This window comes from Pavona decussata, unplaced genomic scaffold (genome assembly GCF_977016875.1).
Source record: "Pavona decussata unplaced genomic scaffold, jaPavDecu1.1 SCAFFOLD_41, whole genome shotgun sequence".
NCBI lineage: Eukaryota > Metazoa > Cnidaria > Anthozoa > Scleractinia > Agariciidae > Pavona > Pavona decussata.
Genome location: NW_028145463.1, coordinates 1,851,206 through 1,873,757, shown reverse-complemented (window position 1 = coordinate 1,873,757; position 22,552 = coordinate 1,851,206). Strand labels below are relative to the sequence as shown.

At 39.5% G+C, this 22,552-nt stretch overlaps 1 protein-coding gene across 2 annotated transcripts; it reads right to left on the bottom strand.

Annotated features, from left to right (window-relative positions):
• LOC146482988 (uncharacterized) lies at positions 1–22,517 on the bottom strand. Of its 2 annotated transcripts, XM_085106591.1 has the most exons (13): positions 21,345–22,514; positions 21,172–21,264; positions 17,651–17,769; positions 16,600–16,761; positions 15,925–16,002; positions 14,693–14,760; positions 13,947–14,106; positions 13,535–13,696; positions 13,325–13,402; positions 12,735–12,802; positions 10,915–11,028; positions 2,768–6,055; positions 1–1,972 (listed from the first exon to the last, which is right to left on the bottom strand). In XM_085106591.1, the coding sequence occupies exons 3-12, from the start codon at positions 17,739–17,741 to the stop codon at positions 2,783–2,785; spliced, it is 4,254 nt and encodes a 1,417-aa protein (XP_084962717.1). In that variant the 5' UTR covers positions 17,742–17,769; positions 21,172–21,264; positions 21,345–22,514; the 3' UTR covers positions 1–1,972; positions 2,768–2,782. The 2 variants fall into 2 exon arrangements, with proteins under 2 accessions (XP_084962717.1, XP_084962718.1); XM_085106592.1 differs by lacking the exons at positions 13,325–13,402; positions 13,535–13,696; positions 13,947–14,106; positions 14,693–14,760 and having other exon boundaries at positions 21,345–22,517.
• Positions 22,518–22,552: the final 35 nt, after the last annotated feature.

The following is a 22,552-nucleotide window of genomic DNA, read 5'->3' as shown; positions in this document are numbered from 1 at the left end:
CATGGGCCTTTAAGTATTATTATATGGCAAGGTAGTCTTGAGGTAAATCCGCGCGTTCTGATTGGTTCTTTCTTGGTCGGGATTTTACCATACGGACCGTTTCCGTGGAAACGGTCATAAGCCGTGTATTTTTGTTTACGACAAGCGGCAAATTTGAAAATTTGCAGCTAAAACTGCGAAAAGAAACTCTGAAAATACTTTCATTCTCTGCAAAGAAACTACCCAAAAGACTGATTCCAACATGGATGAAGAAGAATATCATTTACAAAGCAAATTTTACTATCCCAAAGATCTAGAAACCTCTGAAACAGGTATCAGCGAAAGCCATGCACGAAGTCGTAAACAAACAGAGAAGTGAAAACACAAAAGGAAGACGTCTACTGATATGAACACGCTACTCCGTTTTATTGAAGCTAATGGCTTGAATAGTCAAACAATTGAAAGCCTACCTGCGTCCGAGCTTTTTTTTTTTATGAACGTACGCAGGAAAAGATGAATACGAGCCAGCAACTTCTTCCAGTTTTCAGCGCAATATACAGCGATACTTATCTGAGAAGAAATATCCATTCAACATACTCAAGGACAATGAGTTTGAAAACTCGAGAAGAGTTCTAGCTGCGAAGCACAAGTCACTGGTTCACAAGCACGACAGAAGAGACAAGCTGCAAGCCGCTCAGGCGATTGACGAAAACGAAGAAGATGCTTTTTTTGAGGCAGGAGAATTCGGCGACTCCAATCCAGTTGCACTTCAAAGAACTGTGTGGTGGTATTTATCCCTACACTTGGGTTTCCAAGTCAGAGATGAGAGCGATGAGGACGATGCTGCTTCTTTTAAAGTCGAATGTAATTTTCACAGCAACCTTTTCTGGATCCGTACTTTGTGATGGGCTAGTAAAGTTTCGACGAAACCAGTTTTGTGAGTTTCAAAACAAAACCGCGGCTGTTAAGATTTTCGTCAAATTCTGCTACAAATCGTTCTTGAAGTCTTTTCTATAATCAACATGATTATATAAACGTTCAGTAAATTTGTTTTCAAACTCGTGGTACCGAAGCTTGTTCTTTCTGGGTTGCTCGCGTCATCAAAAACACGTCGCGACGGAAACCCTTTGAATTCAAGTGACCGGAGGTGCGTGTTTATAAATAAACCGAAGTTTGCTCCGAGTGCCATATAATAAACTACTTACTAACCTAGCTTGCTCGAGCCGCACTAGGGAATATTGGCCCTCGGTCGTTTTTGTACGGACCTCGCTGCGCTCGGTCCGTACTGCCACGACCTCGGGCCAATATTCCCCAGTACGGCCCTCGCGCTCGGTTAGTAAGAGGTTAATACCTGTAAATCAATAAATTTCCAGTTCCAGACTATTGGTATCTCAGTAATAATGCAGATGCAACAGCAAAGAATTTATATCGGAATCACACCTTTGATCACGAGAAGTCCTTCTTTTGATTCTTGACACCTATTTTCTTGCATTTTATAAACGAGTATTTTCTTTTGCACCATCAATTTAGCAGGTAAGTAAGAAAATTTTAAAAACTCTCAGATCCTTCACGTCTAGTTTGGCTCTTAAATAGCAAGGTTTTTACTCACCAATTGAAGATTTTGGCAAGTCCTAGACTAAAATCAATACGAGAGGTCCTCTCTTATAAATATTCCCTTTTTGCACATAAGATTCTCGTAAAAAAAAAAAAAATGTGAAGACAATTTTGCAGTGCAAATAGTTCAAAACTACATGTATGTAAAGACTCCAATCTTTATCCAAAAATATTTGTAATAAACTGTACTGTACATTCCTTTGATAACGACTACAAAAAAAGCGAAACCACACCATACATATACAATTAACAGTATTTAAAGTCTCCGGCGTACGAGTTCCAAGCCATCTTTGTCCGGTCATCATGATTCTCCAACTCATAAGCTTTCAAAAATGCTTTCTGGTCTTTCCTTGATTTGTTACAACTCTGTGTTCAGCAGCTATAAAGTAAAAGCCAAAAGGCAGATTTGAGTGATAGCTTGAAACGTCTGGAATAATTATGCATAATAGGGTTGTAGTTGCAGAGATTTTTTTATATGTCTGTCTTCCCTCTATGCTATGTCGTTTTACAAATGATTTAGACTATTCCTGAAAATACTTCAGCATCTCTTAATGTCTTACTCCAATTTAAAATGGAGACAGCATCGCTTTCAGATTAAGCCATCTACTCCCTCATGCTTTAAATATTGTCAAAAAGATCGCGCAGCAGAAGAAAACACCTTTTGGCGCATCAGAATCGCCAAACCTCAAAGGGACACGTTTTGACTTAAGCTACGCATACTGCAATGTAAAACGGATTTAGTTTCGTTTCTCAGCCTTACCAAAATGCATACCAGTTTGTTTAACTGAACAATACTTAGACTCGATGTAATGCTCGTAATGCTCGTAATGCCCATTATCTCAATTTGGCGATTCTATGAAATCTTATAGAATTCTAACTAATCCATTAACCTCTAGGCTCTAATTAACAATTACGATTACTAACCAATTTTTATAATAGAGACTTAAAGGTAACAAAAGATAGTCACTAATCTTCCCAAACCCAAGCGGTGGAGAAGTAAATTATAGCGCTGAAAACGCTTTAGACCTTTTGTTTTTCTCCATCAAATGGGAAAGTAATATGTTCAACGGGTGTTTGGTTCCAAAAAGGTTAAATTAAAACAGCCGCAAATAACTTTAATGAAGAGCTAGTAAATTTCCTTACTTAAACGTTTATCAGTGGTCAGTGTACTCACAGTAGAGCAGGTCAGCTACTCTTGTCCGCCAAATTCTAGTGTGACGTCATCACCAATTAGTACAAACGGAGCCCAGCACTTCACGTCACTAAATTCGTCAGATTCTCTCATGTATTTCATGGTTTGATTCAGGGCTGCACTGGCACTTTCACCTTTCACTAAGTGCTGATAGAATCTTTTCATGAATTCCATAGTAGCCTTGTCATAAATCCCCCATAATGACACCAGAACAGACCGAGCACCAGCACCCAAAAATGCCCGTGCGATGCCAACCACACCCTCAGCCTTAATCTCTCCACGGGCACTATGACAGCAACTCAGCACAACCAATCTAGCTCGCATCTGAATATTCAGCACATCTCTCATTGTTAAAATGAAGTCTTCCTCGACAGGAACCCGTGATACAGGTGAAGGGTTTGGTGCCAAGGCAATTTCTCCCGTTTCCATTCGCCCATGTGCTGCAATGTGCACCAAAGCAACTGCGGAGAGTCGTTTCAATACTTCATTCTTCGTTGCATGCTCTCCAATTAGCGGCGTAGTGTGAAGTATTCGCCCTATCATCTGCGCTTCTTTTCGTGCGAATGGCAGCTGCGGAAACTTCCTTCCCTCAAAAGTTACCTCGTGTATCCAAGGATCACCCACGATCAGCGTTCCGCTCTTAATGTGGTAATCAGCGGGACAATCTGCGATCAATTTCAAACTCGTCAGTGATGGAATCACACGCACTCTGAAGGATTCACAGAGGTACTTTGAATCTGAATCCATGAATGCAGCAAAAGGAGCCAAACACAATGGACCCACGGGAACGAATATTACTTCATCGTCAAGTAACAAATCTTGGATGGGACTAATAAGAGTCTCATGCAACAAACTTAAAGAACTATTCGGGGGATTGAAGATTTGATGTTGTCTCTCGTCAGGAGGGGACCTCTCATCTATAAGGTCTTCATCTCTAGTCATATTTAATGAACGGTCCTCACATTTGACAATAGCTCTTCCACGAATTGTTTGGATTGTGGTTTCAAAGAATTTGTCGGCATCAACCTGACCATCGGGAATCTGTTTCCTTCTTAACTGAACATCCTTTCCTTTCTGCAAAACCCAAAAAATGACTTCTTGATCCTCAAGTTCTAAAAAAACTGTATTTAAAGCAACACCACTTAAAATGTTAGCCATAGTTTCTTTTTCCGTGTTAGGTTCTGCTGGGTAAAGTTTGGATGCATACTTGAACTCAATGAGATCATTCAGAGCCTGTGCACGTCCCTGCTCGGCAGATGAAAGAGCCTCCACAATCTTGCCTTGCTCTAACAACAAACGCCATAAACTATCGTATGCAGATTGGTAAAAACCGCGCAAGCTCACTTTCCAGTCATCATTAAATCCAAGATCGCGCCTTAAACCATTTAACGTTGCTATACTCCGTTGGCAACAATCTACAGCTTTGCATAAAGAGCCCATTGATTTAAAGACGAGTCCAAGGTTGTGAAAACATTGGACAATGATAACTTTGTCTCCCACTTCTTTTGCGAGTTCTAGGCCTCGTTCATGGTAATGTATGGCTTTTTTGAAATCTCCGATGTTATGATAATCACTGCCTAGAGTAGTATACGCCTCTGCTGAACTTGAGACGTCTCCCACTTTTCTTGCGATTTCTAGGTGACGTTCATGGTAGTGTAGGGCTTTTTTGAAATCTCCGAGTCTGTGGTAATCGTTGCCGAGATTTGCATACGACTTTCCTTCTTTTGAGAGGTCTCCCACTTTTCTTGCGATTTCTAGGCTACGTTCGTGGTAGAGTATGGCTTTTTCGCAATCTCCGAGGTTACGGTAAACGTTGCCTATATTACCATACGCCATTCCTTCACTCGAGACGGTTCCGACCCCTTTTGTGATTTCTAAGTGACGTTCATAGTAGTATATGGCTTTTTTGAAATCCCCTAGGCTGGCATAATCGCTGCCTAGATTACCATACGCCATTCCTTCACTTGGGACGTCTCCCACTTTTCGTTTGATTTCTAGGCAACGTTCATGGTAATAAATAGCTTTTCTGAAATCTCCGATACCACCATAGTCGCTGCCTAGATTACAATAGCTCATTCCTTCACTTGAAACGTCTCCTATTGTTTTGAAGATTTGTAGGCCTCGTTCATGGTAATATATGGCTTTTTTGAAATCTCCAAGGCCCTGATAATCGCTGCCAAGGTTATCATACGCCGTTCCTTCACTTGAGACGTCTCCCAATTTTCTTGCCATTTCCAGGCAACGTTCATCGTAGTGTATGGCTTTTTGGAAATCTCCGCAATTACGATAATCGGTGCCAAGACAACCATACGCCTTTCCTTCACTTGTGAAATCTCCCACTTTTCTTGCTAATTCTAGGTAAAGTTCATGGTAATGTATGGCTTTTTCGAAATCTCCGAGATTAAGATAATCGCTGCCTAGATTACCATACGCCAATGCTTCACTGGAGACGTCTCCCACTTTTCTTGCGATTTCTAGGCAACTTTCATGGTAGTGTAACGCTTTTTTGAAATCTCCGAGATTAAGATAATCGCTGCCTAGATTACCATACGCCATTGCTTCACTGGAGACGTCTCCCACTTTTCTCGCGATTTCTATGCACTGTTCATGGTAGTGTATGGCTTTTTTGTAATCTCCGAGAGTAAAATAATCGTTTCCTAGATTATTACACGCCATTCCTTCACTTGAGACGTCTCCCACCTTTCTTGCAATTTCTTGGTGACGTTCATGGTAGTGTATTGCTTTTTCGATTTCTCCGAGGCTTGCATAATCGGTGCCTAGATTACCATACGCCTTTCCTTCAGTTGAGACGTGTCCCACTCTTCTTGAAATTTCCAGTTGACGTTCATGGTAGTATATGGCTTTTTTGAAATCTCCAAGTTTCTGGCAATCGCTGCCTAGGTTACCATACGCTGTTGCTTCGGTTAAAACGTCTCCCTTTGCTCTTGCGATTTCTAGATGATGTTGATGGTACAGCTTGGCTTTTTCTAAATCTCCGAGTTTATGATAATCATTGCCTAAATTGCAATACGCCCTTCCTTCATTTGCGATATCGCTTACTTGTTTTGCGATTTCTAGGCAATGTTCATGGTAGTGCACGGCTTTTTTGAAATCTCCGTGACTGTAATAAACGTTCCCAAGATCCCAAGAAATCTCCATTTCCCGAAATTTGTCTCCCATTTCTTTTGCATTTTTTAGGTCACGTTCGTGGTGTTGATTTCGAGGGATATTTGTACCTCTGCCAGTTTTGACCAAAAAGGTGCCTCTTTCCTATCAAACATAAACGTAACTGTTTTTAGAAATAATTTGCTTCCAATTATGGACACTGTCACTTACGGTAGTTGAATAATTGGCAATGGGAAAAAGTATCCGCTGATTATGTGTTTTACACTTGCTCTTGAAATAGGCTTTCAAAAATTACGTAACACTGATAATGTATTTTAAATGTACTTTATCTTCGACTGTAAGCAAAGAAAACACTTTTACTTTTATCTTCATCGCTCTTAACAGCAAAGCGCACAGGTATGGCACAGGTTTGTAATCTTTTGTGATAATAGAGAGAAAGAACGATATATAGACAATGATAATTGAAAATACATATGGACACATTCTTAAACTTTCAAATTTTAAAAACAGTACCAGGTTTTAACAAAAGTTGACAAGAATATCTTTTAATTTCGGAAGTTTCCGAAATAACTATATTGTAAGTTTGCCTTGCTTATTTATTTTTTCTCTCTTTGCTTCTTATTTTTCTTTCTTAGTTAAGTGAGCTGAAGTTGTATGTCCCGTAGACAAAATTATCACTTTATAATGACGGCCCATTGGTAGAGAATATATTCCGTATAGGGCAGAGGGGTGAAGTCACGAAGCCCACTACGGAAAAAATTTTGTCCCAACTAGCCATTATTGCACAACCTAGACAAGTAAATGAATCGATCTTTATTTGGATTTTTTTTATTACTAAGCAGTGCACACCAGAAATCATCCTTCTGCATAATGATGTTGGAAAGGGAAATCCGCAAGTCCTGGTACAAATGGTTTGGTGACTCCTGACTCAATATTTTGGCCTAGAGCATTACGTTGAAGATGTCTATGTCTTAGAAAGTCTTAAAAAACAGTTCACTGAACTATCAACTCTTTAGAAGTCTATTTCTAAGTGATAACTTGTTTACTTCTAAGTGACAACTTGTTTACTGTAAGTTATTTCATATAAACTGTTCGCACATCGTCAGAGAATCTGACAGGAGTCTTGATGCAGTTCCTTTGTCATCGCCTCAGAGGAATGTTCTCTTTGGATTCTGTCGAGCTTGGCTGTACCACAGGTGTGTCTGAAACGTCTTTTTTTCCAGCTTCGTTTTGACCATTCTTGTGATGGTTAGGAACGACTTTAAACTGTGACGAATTTCGTGTAACAGTTTCTGATCCATTACACACTGTGACCATTGAACTTTTCTTTCCCTCCACAACAAAACGTTTTGGGTTGTACGGTGTGCTCAGTTTATTTTGTTTGGGTTGCTCCATAAGCCCAATGTTTACCTGGAGTCATTTCTATCTCTTGAGCACTTGTCTTGTGGTCAGCGTTGTTTCCGTAACGCATCTCTCTCGGCGATGTTTGCTGATAGATCTTGAGACATGAATTTACGTTGTCTGGATTAGACATGTGGTGGTTCGGGTATTGTAATCTTGAGCTTTTTGTTTTTCAGAACTTCGCCAGGTGACACGTTGGTGATGGAATGAGGTGTTGCGCGGTACTGACGTAAAAACTTGTGTAGCTATTGCTTCCAATTTTTGCCTTAAGCTTCTAGATGGGCAGTCCCAGCGCTCTTCTCAAGGGTCTGCGCTAAACGTTCTGTTTCACCATTGGCTTTGGGCCAGTATGGAGTAATCCTTCTGTGCTTGAATCCTAAGTAGTCAGCAAAGTTTTAAAACTGAAATCCGTTAAATAAAGGACCATTGTCACTCTTGAGGACATCTGGTATGCCTTGTCTTGCAAATATGGCATCTAATTTAGGGATCACAGCTCTGGCTGAAAGTGAGGCGAGTACTTCCACGTAAGGAAAACGACTGCCCGATTTCGTCAGTTACCACCATTATGTAATCTGGTGGTGGTGACTCCGTTTGGCATCAGAGACAGTTCTTCACTTTTTGTTCTGCCATCCTACCTATGCCTGGGAACCACACTTTGTCTCTGATTAGTTGTTTGGTCTTCATCATCCCTTGGTGACCTTGAGGCGCTAGATCAATACCAATACCAAGCCATTGAACACCGAGATTTCTTGTTTCATTTACTTGTACAACTACTTCTGGGCTGCTCGACAGGTCAGTTTCAACTGCCTTAATTACAGCTTGCAACTGTATATTTTTTGGTTTCTTGCTTAATTTTTTCGAGTGTCATTGCCTTTGGGACATCATAGTTACAAAAAATAATTGACGTAATGTTCGGCGACGTTCTGTTTCACTGGTTTTGAACTGGAATGTTGGCTCATGAAATCAGCAAGGGTTTCTGCGTTTCTTCCAGGTCGGTAAACTAATTTACAGTCATAAGGCATAAGTCGAAGTTTCCACCCTTCAATCCGTGCTGAGGTTTGCTTGTGGTCGCTAAAGATACCAACGAGGGGCTTGTGATCAGTGATGACTGAAAACTGGAATCCATAGACGTAGAGATGAAAATGTTCTACAGCCCATATGGACGGCAAGCATTTCTCGCTAGGTTTGGGAGTAACGGCTTTCGACATCACTCAAGGCTTGACTTGCATAACTGAGAACTTTGCCTTCTTGCAACAGTAAATCACCAAGGCCAACTTCGCCTCCATCAGCAATGACTTCTATCCTCTTCCTTGGGTCAAAATAGGACATGACATGATCTCCAACCAAAACTTCTTTCAACTCTTCTAATGCTCTCTGCTCTTCTTGTCCCCATTTCAAGGGTATGTCTTGTCTTGTCAGCTGGCGAAGTGGTGCTGTGATTGTTGAATAATTCGGAATGAAACCTAACACATACTGGGTCATGCCTAGCAGAGACGACTTCACTGGGGGTCTGCAGAGGACTTGCTCTGTAGATTGCTTCGACCTTCACGAGATCTGGTTGATGCTTTTGGGGCTGAAGACGGGCCCATAAGACTTGATTTCAGTTTTGGAGAATTCGCACTTGTCTTCGTTGAGACGGTGCTGTTTTCTTGGAGTCGCTGAAGAACGCCACAAAGATTGTTGTCGTGCTCGTCTTCACTTTTCTCGAAAACAATGATGTCGACGGAGATGTTCTTGCATCACTGTATGCCGGTTAGAAGCTCTCTGATTGCTTCTTGGAAAATTTTGGATGTCGCATTAATTCCATATGGAATTCGCTTGTACCGTCTTTAGCCAACATGAGTGCTGAAAGTGGTGACATTGCGACTTTCCGGTGCAAGTTCAAGTTGTTGATATCCTAAAGGCAGTTCCAATGTACTGAAATGGGCTGCTCCATTTAAATCAGCAATCCATGGTTGGTATGAGATTTTTTCTCTTTTGATTGCTTTGTTTTCTTCTCGCATATCAATACAGATTCGTACTTCTCCAGATTAATGACTAATCCAGGGCGTGAGACCATCAACTTCTTCAATGATACCCAGTTTTTCTGACCATTCAAGCTCTTTCTCCACGGCTTCTCGAACATGAAAAATAATTCTGCGGTACATTTGTTGTCTGGGAGTCACCTCAGGATCAACATGTCACTTAACAGTTTTGTTGCGCACATTTCCTTCACCTTCAAACAAAGATTTGATATCTTCTTTTAAAGATTCAGGGCCGTCCTCTGGCTTGTCGGCGGCAGTGACAGTGGTACCAGATATCACGATCAAACTAAGCTTCTGTGCAGTGTTGTAGCTGAGGAGATTTCCAGTTGTTCCTTTCAAAACACGTAACTAGGTGGTAGTACTGACGGTACTAGATTTTATGGATACTGTGAAAGTTCCAAACTCAGAGAGGAAGGTTGCAGATCCATACGAATAAATCTTGCTGTGAGCAGGCTGTGACGTTTGGTTGCCAGAGTTGCCCATTCTTCGAAATGTTGCTTCGTCCAAAAGATTGGCGGATGCATTTGAATCAATCGTCATCTCCACAGACTGATTCCACAGTGATGGCTTCTTGCTCTCTGGATAATTTACTGTGTATACATACTCTTATTCCTCATCGGACTCTTGGCTAGGTTGTACGTAAGCCACAGTTCGAGGTTTTGATCTGCAAACATGTGCAAAATGACCAACGTTTCCACATGCCCTACACGATTTACCACGAGCTGGACATGGATTCCTGTAAGGAGCGTATCCACCGCAATTTCCACATTTCTCGAGTACTCAATTTTGCTTGTTTGACGTGTGAAGTGGCTGCGAGGAATTCATGCTTCGCGGGCGGACGCGACGATCAATTGCTGTAGTCTTTATGCTGTGGATATCGGATTTGGTTGTTTTCCATCTGTTTGCTAGCTTTTCGCTGAGTTCTAACGCTCGTCCTAACTTTAAGAGGGCTTCCTGTGAAAGGTTTTCTCGAAGCGCAGAATTTGAAGTACACGTGAGAATCATGTATTCCTTGATTTCTTTATCGACATCGGAAAATTCACAGGTTTTTGCGAGTTGTCGCAACGCCCTGCTTATGTGTAAGAACTCAATTCTGTATTTTACTTGCTCTCGTGCTCTAAATACATGCGCATGATTATGACTAATTAACGACATTACAGAGAGGTTCGTGTATTTTAGAGTCCGTAATACAACAAAAACGTAGCAATTCTATAATTTCGGCATGCTTTTCGGTTGAGTATCGAAAATCATTCTGCGTTTCCTTTGGTATTTGTTTACTGCACTCGATGATTGGTTTGCAAAGTTTCCGCCACTTTCTCAAGACCAATCGTAACTTGCTTGAATAAAGATTAAACGTGTTTCCCGCGCCCGGCAGAGACCTCATTAGTTTTCTTCGAATTCTGATTCGTTCATTGCGCTGTTTACGTCTTTTGTGATTAACCAGAGTAATTACGTTGGTTTTGGTTTTGCTACACTCAATCAAAATCCGCTTTGATGTTCTATAAGCGTTGCTAATAAAATTGGTTTTCCTAACCAATAAACACTGAATAAAATTTGAGTTATTATTTTCAAACTTACTGTTTGAGTTTCAGACGGATCCTTCACTGCCTCTTCCCCAGTGCCTTGCAGCTGGTTTTGCTCGCTCACCGACCTGCTCCTTAATTCCAACAACTTCCGGTTATTCTTGTCAATCTTACATATTGGTCAAGATTTCTAATACGTCCCAAATAAACACCGTTATAATATGGTAAGGTAGTCTTGATGTAAATCAGAGCTCTCTGATTGGTTCTTTCTTGGTCGCGATAAGCCGTGGTTTTTTTTTTGTTTACGACAAGCGGCAACTTCAAAATTTGCAGCTAAAACTGCGAGAACCTGTAAATACTCCCATTTTTTGCAAAGAAACTAGTGAAAAGACTGATTCTGACATGGACGAAAACAAATATCATTCACAAAGCGAATTTTACTATTCCGAAGATCTAGAAACCTCTGAAGCAGGCATCAGCGAAAGTCATGAAGCTATTGAAAATTTCATAAACAAACAGAAACGTGCCGGAAAACACAAAAAAGAAGAGGTTTACTGATATGAACACACCATTCCGTTTAATTGAAGCTAATGGCTTGAAAAGTCAAAGAAGTGTACGAGCCAGCAACAATTTCCAGTTTTCAGCGCAGTGTACAGCGATTCTTATCTAAGAAGAAATATCTATTCAACATTCTCAAGCACAATGAGCCTGAAAAATCGAAAAGAGTTCTGGCTGCGAAGCACAAGTCATTATTTCACGAGCACGGCAAAGGAAACAAGCCGCAAGCCGTTCAGGCGATTGACAAAAGCGAAGAATGTGGTCCTTTTGAGGTTGGAAAATTAGGCGACCCCAATCCAGTTGTACTTCAAAGAACTGTGTGGTGGTTTTTATCCCCGCACTTCGGTTTCCGAGCCAGAGATGAGAGCGATGAGGACGACTGACTTAATGCTGTTTCTTAAACTTTGAAATGATTTTCACAGCAACCTTTTGTTCTTGATCCATACTTTGTGATGCGATAGTCAATTTCTTGGGATCGACGAAACCTTTTTGCGAATTTCAAAAATAACCCGCAGCCGTTACGATTTTCGTCAAATTCCGTTACAAATTGTTCTTGAAGTATAGTGTATGATAAACATGATTAAACGTTTAGTCAATTTGTTTTTTTAACTCGACGTGGTACCGTAGCTACGTAGCTTGTTCTTTCTGGGTTGCTCGCGTCGTCGAAAACAAGTCACGGCGGAAGTCCTTTGAATTCAAGTGACCAGAAGTGCGTTTTAACAGAAAAAATAATAAAACAAGTTTGGTCTGAGTGCCATATAATAAAATGCTTACTAACCTAGCTTGCTCGAGCCGTACTGGGGAAAATTGGCCCTCGGTCGGTTTTTGTACGGACCAGGCTGCGCTCGGTCCGTTCTGCCACGACCTCGGGCCAATGTTCCCCAGTACGGCCCTCGCGCTCGGTTAGTATACTAAGAGGTTAGTAATAATGAGTGGACATTTAGAATTAAGATATTTCATAAAATGTAACGGCCTGACTTAAAAAACGTTACATTTGAAGGACAGTGTACTTAGCTACATTTCCACCAAAAACCTTTGCGCTTTTTCATTCAAAACAAGAATTAAAAGTCAACAAGGCAAGTCAAAGCGAGAAAACTGGAAATTAACATGTTCACTTGTAATTTCGTTAAACGATTGTTTTCATGGCCTGCATCTGGTTCCCGCTTGGAGTACCGCGCTTCTAGAAAACGTCTGTTGTGATAACTAGTTTGCACAAAAAAGTAACCGAGGATAAAGTCAAGTTTCTGTCATTTTAAAGTTGAAAAACTGGGAAATATCTATTTTTATTATTATTTGTTTGCGTACAATGAAGGATACTGCTAATCCCTTATCACACCACGTGATGGCTTCCTGAAATTGATTCAGCTGAACACAGGCACTTGCTCCTAAATGAAAAAAAAATGATATCAGTTTGGCATTTAAATTGACTGACGCTTGAACTGCACCATGCCTCCATGAATTAACTATAAAGTACGATAAGTGTTCTGGCCAAATTTTGACCATTCGTGATGTTGCACATACAAAATCACACGTTAAAAAAATAGTGGCTGCGACAGTCAACAGCATTAACATATCATTGAACATAAGCTGGTTATAGTTTACTTAATGCTCGTCTGACTGCTGTAAAATGATTGATAGAGCTTTCACTGCTTAATTACATATTAGAACCCCTAAAAGGCTCTCCTAGATCTCCAAAATCTGGTTTCTTTAAGTGGCACTTGTTTTGTAAATACACCACCAGTTACAATTTAGGAGTTTTGTTGGAATGAGTGACGGAAGCGTTTAAAAAATTCGGAGAAAATATTACTTGAAATACAAAGTAAACCCTACAGCTATATGGGCTTTTTGGACTTTCGTTAGATTAATAACAGCATAGATTTCCAACCATTTTCTAAGGTGACTGTTACCTCTAAAAATCGCTTTGACATAAGACGGTTGTAAGTCCGTGGCAGTCTTTGCATCACTCAGTGAATCATGGAAGTTACCTGCGCGAAAATCGATGAAAAGAAATATGCGGTTTTGACCAGCGTAAGATTAACACTAACCAGTCTTAATTGTTTGTGGAAAGACATTAATTTATAAGTTGACAAAACTCATAAAACCTCAAAACTCCTCACCCAGATTAAAATGTGCCGTTGCTCTGTTACTGTACAGTGTGGCATTCAATTCTTCATCGTTGCAGTGCACTTTGATTCCTTTGGTGTAAAGCAATATGGCATTGCTGAAATCTTTCGTCCTGAATTTATCATTGCCCTTGTCCTTGAAGAGCTCTGCTGTTGCTGAAACGAAGGAGGTTAAAAGACATCTTGCATTTTTTTCTGAACAAAGTTCGCAAACAAGCTATCACTGTCTATCATAAGGAGGGGGAGGTAATGTTTTTCTTTTTTTAACAAGAAAGGTTGACGAAATACGGACTTCCGGCACCCATTAACACTCCCCTAAGAGATGTTGCGGAGTTAGACCTTAAACGTTCCAATGAAGCTTTCAAAAGCTCTTGGACCGTTATTTGTCGTTACTAAAACTCCTTACCTCTTAAAGTGGTCTGATCATCAGTTTGAAGTGTTTTCTCGGCAGCAGTTGTGATGTCAGATTCGTTTGCATCGTCCTCTCCGCCTGCATCTTGTAGCTTGTTCTTTTCCTTGACAGACCGGCTCCTCAATTCTAACAACGTCTGGTTGTTCTTGTCAATCTTACATAAGTCAAGGCTTGCAAGAACATAGCCGGGTGTGAAAGTTCTCAGTAGTTGAAAAAACACTAAGTCAGACAGGCCAGTCATATTGGTAGAGTTTGTTGATTTCTTCCTCGTTTGTTTGTTTGTTGGGTTTTCGGGAGTTTGAAAAAATTAGCAACATTAGAATTTTGATGAGTAATTTCTTAGATATTCCAGCCATCCGCGCGAAATTATTCGTTTAGATCAGTTCTTAACAAGCCTCGTTATTATTTATTGTTTCATTGTTTATATGTCTTTTTTTTAACTTTATAAATACTTATCATCGAAATGTTTTATCACATTTTAGCGTTCATGACATTCTTAACGATTTTAACTGTATTTTACTCCCAGTTGAAAATGAACTCCGAGAGGTCGAAACGTCGTGACTTTTTAGCGTTAACGTTTATCAAAAAAACATTCCAATTACCATGAAATGTCAAAGAAATCATTTTTTTACTTGTCCTTTTTTTTAAGTGGGGTGGTACAGAAAAGCAGGAATGATAGACAATAATAAAATATGAATTTAATCAATATTTTTCGAAGTAGCATCTGTAATAAAGGATACTGCTAATCCCTTACCACACCACGTTATGGCTTCCTCAAACTGATTCAGCTGAAGACAGGCACTTGCTCCTAATAAAACAGAATAATGTTGCTTTGGCATCATTTTTTCTTAAAAACAGGGTGGCTCGTATAATGTTACTAAAGGTCACTTCTAAGGACTCCAAGGCAAGGCCACCCTCCTTACTTAGCCTTACTTAGTCCGCTGGAAATATAACTTAACTTTCCAGTGAATTTAAAGAACACTGAGAAGTGTCTAAAATTTGAACTTTGTGACGGCAATATGAGCGTGCGCCGAGAAAAATGTTATCTTTGGGCACAACTGGCCTGGTATTCGGGCAAAAAATTATCTTCTTAATAAATTGCGGTAACTGTTGTGAAGAACAACTACACTTTGTCAGGAAAATGACGGTAGAATCATTTTTTAACCAACAAAATTGCTTATAATATTGCATAGTTTGTTATCTATCTATAATCGCACACAAGGTCAATTTACGCCCACGAGGGTCGTACCAGTTTTAAAACTTTCTTTAATCAGTAACCACGAACGTAGGGTAACTTGCACAAAAAATAAAAATACAAAAACAAATGAATGCAGTGCAAACAACTAGTCAAAGTAAAAGAAAATCTACAAATCCATGATAAGCAAAAACTTGCTTGACTAAATAATTTCAAAGGAATTTACGTATAGTTGACGATCCTTCACGGTAGATCTTACATTATAGAGTTGGCAACAAGTGGAGCTTGGTAAAAAAGCGGGAGGGGAAAAAACGCCCACAAAAGAGCTGTTGGGGCATCGGCGTGTGCGGGATAAAGATGGGCATTGAGGGTTTAACATCCATAGAAGCTCCTTGACTGGACAACTGCAATGAGAGCCAATGGACTTGGAGAAAGTCTACCTAGATTAGAGCCTCAATATTTGAACGAGATACATGGCAGTTTACATTACGAGATGTTAAAGAAACAAACACAAGAGGGTCGTGTAGGCCTATGAACCCCACGTTAGCAACAACCATTATTATATTGCAGCTCGAACTGGTTATTTCTTATAATAGTTACGTAATCCGGAGACCGCTGTCTCTGTGCACCAGCGACCAACAATTTTCATTCGGGCAAATGAACTTCAGCCCGTCTAAAAAGAATTGCCGGTACGTACGCGATCGGACAGCAAACTTCTGCCGCCTCGAGAAAATTAAAATAAGGTTTTCCTTTGTTTGTTTGTTTTAGAAACCTTACCTCTCACGATCGCTTTAATAAACAATGGCTGTGAGTCAATAGCAACCTGAGCATCATTCAGCGAATCATTATAATTTCCTGAAGAAGAAGAAGAAGAAGAAGAGATGCAGAAACATAAATGAGATGAGAGGTAATCATAAATTAGGTTTCAATTTAACCCTAGCTAGACCAGAAGAGGGGGGCGGGGGAAGGGAGGTATTTTGCCCGCGGCTAATTTGAACATGAATAAGGTTTTTAATATTTGAGTAAACGGCCTGAAACTTCAGGACTTTTTCACAAATTATCTGCGAAACAATTTAGTGTGACCGGTGAGTGTTCATTGACTTTGATGTTACCCCTGAAACCAATCTTGGACGAGCATTTTTGTTTCCAGAAAGTGTAAATCCCATTTTCAAATTAAGAAAAAAATACTTATTTTACTCTAACATTTATGTTTTTAGCTAATATTAGTGTTCTTTTATTGGTTTTGATTAATTTTGGTTCAATTTCGTAGCTTTCCTGAAGTTTGGAGGAACTCCTGAAATCCAAGATGGCGGATATAAGATGGTCGCTATTTAGCAATTTTGACATAATGACACGTTATATGGTGGCATCTTCATCAGTACTCTTTAAATGTGCGACATTGAAACACCTTAGTTAGGCGAAGCCTAGTTAATTAACATGAAAAATTCGAACCTAAACAAAAATAGGCCTCCGCCCTGTTGCTGTACAGATCGGCCTTTAGTTTTTCATCCTTGCAGTTTACTTGAATTCCTTTCGTGTAGAAGTATACGGCGTTGCTGAAATCTTCCTGTTTGTATCTCTCGTTACCTTCATTGTTGTAAACCTCTGCAATGGCTAAAATGAGGCCAACAAAAAGATAGTGTGTTATTCATACAACATAAAATACGGTTTCGATTAGCCCTAGACTACAACAATTCCGAGAGTATCTAGAGAGGGTTTATAAATGGCGTTTAGATTTACGGATATAAGTCGGCATATACAGGTAAGTGAGGGTGAGAGGGAGAGGGGGAAAATCAAAGGAATTTTAACATAAAAGTGTTAAAATAATCGGTAATGGAAACTTCAAAACAAACTCATCTTAGATGTCCTTAATATAAGTTGGTCATTTCTTAATGATACATTGATTAAACATTACTACAGTGGAACCTTGATTTAACGAAGTGCCAAGGGACTTGGGAAGTTTTTTCGTTATTTCGAGGTTCTGCTCCATAGTCATTTTAAAAGACCAGGCTGGAGAATATCGTTCGTCATACCGAGGACTTCGTTATATAGAAGTTTACCTCGCCGGCAAGTTCGAAGTGTTGTAACAGTGACAATTTAGTATGACTTTAACCTTAGAAACGAGGTCTTAGAGAAAGAGGAAGCTTCTAGTAAATTGTAAATGTTTTAGTTTATTATACTTAACTCACATGTATGTCGTGTGCAGTGGGAAATGCCTGCAGCACCCTAGTGTTTCGTTTTAGGGAAAAAAGCTGGAATAATTGCTTCATTAGTAGAAAACAGCCATTTTGGATTTGAAAACGCAGAGGATTGACACGAGGAACTCTCAATCCCTTTGGACAGCTATGGGCCTGCTTGGTTAAATCGTTCCAGTTCTCTTCTGGGTTTGGTAATCCATGACGTTGCACTAACGCATAGCACATGAACGGTAGGCTACCATTAGGATTGAGTTTGTTCTATACCCAACATCTTCTGTAAAGGAAAATAACATGTTTCTTCTCACCTCTTAAAGTGTCGTCATCAAAATCCAGCGTTTCCTCACCAGCTGGTGTGACGTCATTGTCATTTGCGGCCTTGATTGGACTCCTCGCCATGAATACTTAGAAAATCTGCTTAAATCCCCTAGGGAATATATTTTTTCAATTACCATTACTGTTATCAAACCAATCAAACCAATGTTCTGTTAAAGTTGATTCGATTAAGTTACATTGCGCATTCTTACTGCACATAATTTCTTGCGGGCCGGCGCGCAGATTTTCCTTCATTCTAAGCTCTGTTAATCAGTAAAGTTTATGAATTCGAAGTTGATTATGTTAGTTTTTCAAGCAAGCAAAAAATAAAGGTATTTGCTCTTGCTTCTCTTGCGCTTTTGCCAAGGAAAAAATGGCCTTGTCAGTATCGTTTTCCTTCAGTTTAGTGAAGGTTGCGTAGACAGCTCCACATTTCTTTTTTGAATGAAAAGTTTGACCAGGACTAGTTAAAATTGAGTGCATAAGACTCTTCTAAGCAGACCTAGATTGCTTGCTATTCATTGCTTGGCTTCTACATAAACACTTTCTAGTTAAATTAGCTTGTGTTGGTTGTATGAATTTTATGCCAAGGATCAATGAACAATAATGAATTAAGATTTCCCCTTTCGCATAGAAGACTGATTTCTCGTCAACTTACAGAAACAAAAAATACAGCGACAACCAAGAGTTCCATTCCGTGGAATATCTGTTCGGAAAGACGTTACCCACCTTGCAAATTCGGATTGAATTATGAAGAAAAACATGGGCCTTTTTCGCGAAAGGTCACCTTGAGCTTTCGCAACGCTGAAAAGCTTATCCCTTGTGTTTTTAGTGGGGGCAAATACGTTGTTTAAAGTGCAAAAAAAGCCAGCAGCAGTTGGTTTATTCGGGGAGAAAGATTCCATCTCCTACAATTTCGACAATTTAAATTTTTAACTTTAGAATTCGAACAGATCAAACTGTCTTAGCTTATACGAATTTGCGTTTTTTAAAACCATAAAACGATGCGTGAATGAAAACAGTCGGCCCGCTGTTTTCCAAGTTGGCCGCTATTGCCGTCGAATCTGGGACAGTCAATTAAATGCTGCCGGACTCCGTGGGCAATGACTTCTACGATTTGCTACACAGCCTAAGAATCTGTTTCTGCAGACTTAACTGTTGGGTTATTTTGCTGATCCTGCGAATCATCGTAATGGTTTTCTTTCTTGATATGTTCGATTAGGGGTGGATGAAGCCGACGTTTGATCGATAGACAACACCTGAGGGTACAATACCTGTACACGGTTGCTTTTACCGTCCCACTATATTCAAATCACAGCACTGGCATTCCCACTGAATTCAAAATGGAAACTTATATCTAGGATCCCGCCTTAAATTTAACACAACTGTTTTCCGATTCACAAGTGTTTGAAAGAACGCTGATGTGACCTAGAAAAGCGTGTCATACTAACATCAAATATTGGTAGAATATTCAGCAATCTAATGCATCCAACGAGAAAGTTAAATAAAAATGCTTGAAATGTTGTGTCCAATGTTCTCAGATAGTTTCGTCCCTTTTTAAAGTCATCAGTACTTGTTTAAACTAATTCAGTTTGATTTGTACGGATGTCTTCAGGAGCCGAAAATTTAACTCACGGAAAGTTTTAGGAAATGGATTTTCTTTCCCAAAAAATTTAAGTTCTAGCTGTTCTACGAAAATGCTAGCGGACCTTTCTTCGCATATTTAACAACCTATTTTGCCCCCTCAAAAAAGAAAGGAATCTGTTTCCTTGTAGTGCTTTGAATTTTCGAGCTGGCATTTTAAAAACTGAAGATTTTCTATACTTTACGAATGAATCCTAATTTCTAAGATGATTAAGGCCACCCGAACAGATATCCACCGAAATAACCCCTTGAGTGCACCTGATCATGAGCAATGTCTGCTTCGTGTATTCAATGAGGGGAGCAGTCACAAGTGGGGCCGAGTTTGGCCAGAGTGAAGCGTATTCATAAAATTGTTGCTATTAAGATTTCTTGAACATTGGATGTTGAATGTTGTAGTAACAGAATTAACCCATTCTGTTTTTCGTGAGTTAACCTAAGTGTTTTTGGTAAGTGCTTATGGGTTCACTCTACTACTCTAGTTCAATCGGCACTCAGCTCCAAAGGGTTCTTGGTTTTTTTAGAAGCACAGTCACAACTCTAGTTTGCTCCTGTTTTTGCAATTATTATTCCTTTCAATACACAAGACAAATCAGCATCAACAAACTCACCACCTAGCTGTAACCTTGCAGTTAGATCACACTTATCACCATACCGCAACCTTATAAACAGCAACCACTGTATCGCTGCTTATGAGCGGTAACAGCTTTTACAAACTGATATGACTTTCAAACGACTGATCTTAAAGCAGAGACACCAATGACCAGTGGCTTAAACAGATACATGAACTGTATTAATAATTGGGGGTTTTTCCCTTCTTTAGAAAATGAATGCCTCCAGCTGGGCTTGGTCTCATAACAATAACTTACTACAATTGATATGACTGACAAGTAGTGAGCTTTATTGCATGAGATGCAAATGTTTCCATTTGTAATCATATTTTTCAGAGAACATTTCGATCCCTTTGTTTATGTTTCTACTTCAGCTCATAAAGATTGTGCCACGCTGCGAGCCTTTCAGTTTGTCTTGACAGGCAAGCGAAACTAAAGCCTCCAGTAGTTTTCTAATGTATACCTTAACTTCACTGTACACATGTTGGTTCAGTAACACAATATTCACAATATCCGTTTGAATGATATTCAATAAGACCAGACTTTAGTCAGGCGCACCCAACAAGGACATCTTAACCAAATACTTAAACGTTGTCTTACAGATCGTTTAGTGTTAGAATACTTTAGCTGAAAATTTAAGTTGCTGGCAGTTTAATTAAGGGAACGGAATGTTTTCCCCCGAATGTATGAGATGCTGTTGGCTTTACCGCAATGCTAGCTGACCTAATGCAGTTCGCATTTTTAACAACATATGTGACCTTTCAAGCAGAAAAGGAATCAGGTTTGTTGTGTGACGAAATTTTGAGCTGACACTTTTCTACTTTTCACTACTTTCACATTACTTACTTTTATTTTTAACTAAATCAGCACTTCTCAGGCGATTATGCATTTCGATAAGACATTCATCGAAAGGAACTATTGGGTTCCCATGAATAATAATTTCAAAGTCAACCTGCGAGCGACGTATTGTTGAGGCCGTTACATGTATCCCTAATTTTAACAAACGGTGAAACATTTGCTCTCACCAATTTTGGCGACAAACAGACCTAAAGCGACATCAATATCGACCGTCCAACTGCTTCTGTCAGTAGGCAGCGAAGTTATTAGCTGTGGGCTATGTTCCCCTACATGTACAGAGAAGTGTTCATTGAAATGAAACCGAAACTACAAATGCAAATTCTACATTGAAAATACCAAATAAATGTTGGATAATTTAACCCCGAGAAGAAGCTTACTGGAAGCAAAAACATTAGAGTACTCACAAAAATATGACAGTAGGTAAACAGGAACAAGACTAAAGCTACTAGTGCTCAATCCTGTGGCTGGTTCCCATTTGATATGAGCTTATGATTAACCTGTCAACAAATGACCATTGTGAAACACTGAAAATCGTTTCCTATCTATAAAAAAACTATAAACACTAAATACTGCTTACCTGATATTCCAGAGAGTTTACATGACTGCATGGCTTCGATACATACGATTGCTAGTGACTGTGTTTGGCAGGTTGCATTCGTTTAATTGCATGAATAGTAATTAGGGTTTTTTCCCTTTTCCATGAATACTGATATGCTTTGTTCTTTTTAAAAGTGTTTTATTGGTGTCGGTTTTCTCGTTTTTTGGCATAATCTGTGAAGGTTTAGTTTCATTGGTATTGGTGGTTACCCAAGCTGCAACAAACTAACATGCTCTAAGAAATTGAAATAAAATAATGGTTTCATTTCGTGAAAAGAAATTTGGACGTCTGTACGTCGAGCTGCGTGCAAGTTGGATGGAGCTAACACTATCCCGTTCGTTAATAACTATTAAATCACAAACTGTGTACATCATAAGGATACACTGCCTATACACAGTGGCTTACCGCTCTATTATATTCATTTTAATCAGCGCTGGTATTCTCACTGAATTGAAAGATCAGCTCAAACGCTGCGTTTCCGCCATCAACCGAGAACTGTTTCCCGAGTTACGTTCGAATGAAGGAACACTATTGTCTTCTCATTTGTTAACGTTTTGACATCAAGAAACGTCTCATTAACATAAAGTGTCGATCGAATATTCAGCAACATATATAGGGCTCCCATTTCGGCGACAAACAGACCTAAAGCGACATAATATCAACGGTCAAACTTGTTATGTTCAGTAGACAGCGAAATTATTACCTATGGGCTATATTCTCCTACGTGTACAGTGACGTGTTCATTGAAAATACGAAATAAATGTTGGATAATTTTAACCCCGAGGAGAAGCTATCTGGAAGCAAAAACAGAGTATTTACGAAAAATATGAACATAGGTAAACAGGAAAAACAGCAAAACTACCGGGACTTAAACGGAGTCTTAATCCTGTGGCTTGTTCCATTCTGAAATGAGCTTATGATGACCCTGTAAACAATTACTTATTTTTCAACACCGAGAAATGTTTCCTACTTACTATTTTCCATAAAAAATACAAGAAAACTGCACACTTCAAATGCTGCTTACCTGAAATTACAGACTCGGAATGTACATGACTAGCTTGAACATGTATGAGTGTTAGTGACTGTGTTTGACAGCTGGCATTCGCTTAACTAAGCATATCCTGAATAGGAATTAGGGTTTTTTCTCCTTACCGGAAATAGCGATATGCTTTGTGGTTATATAATTC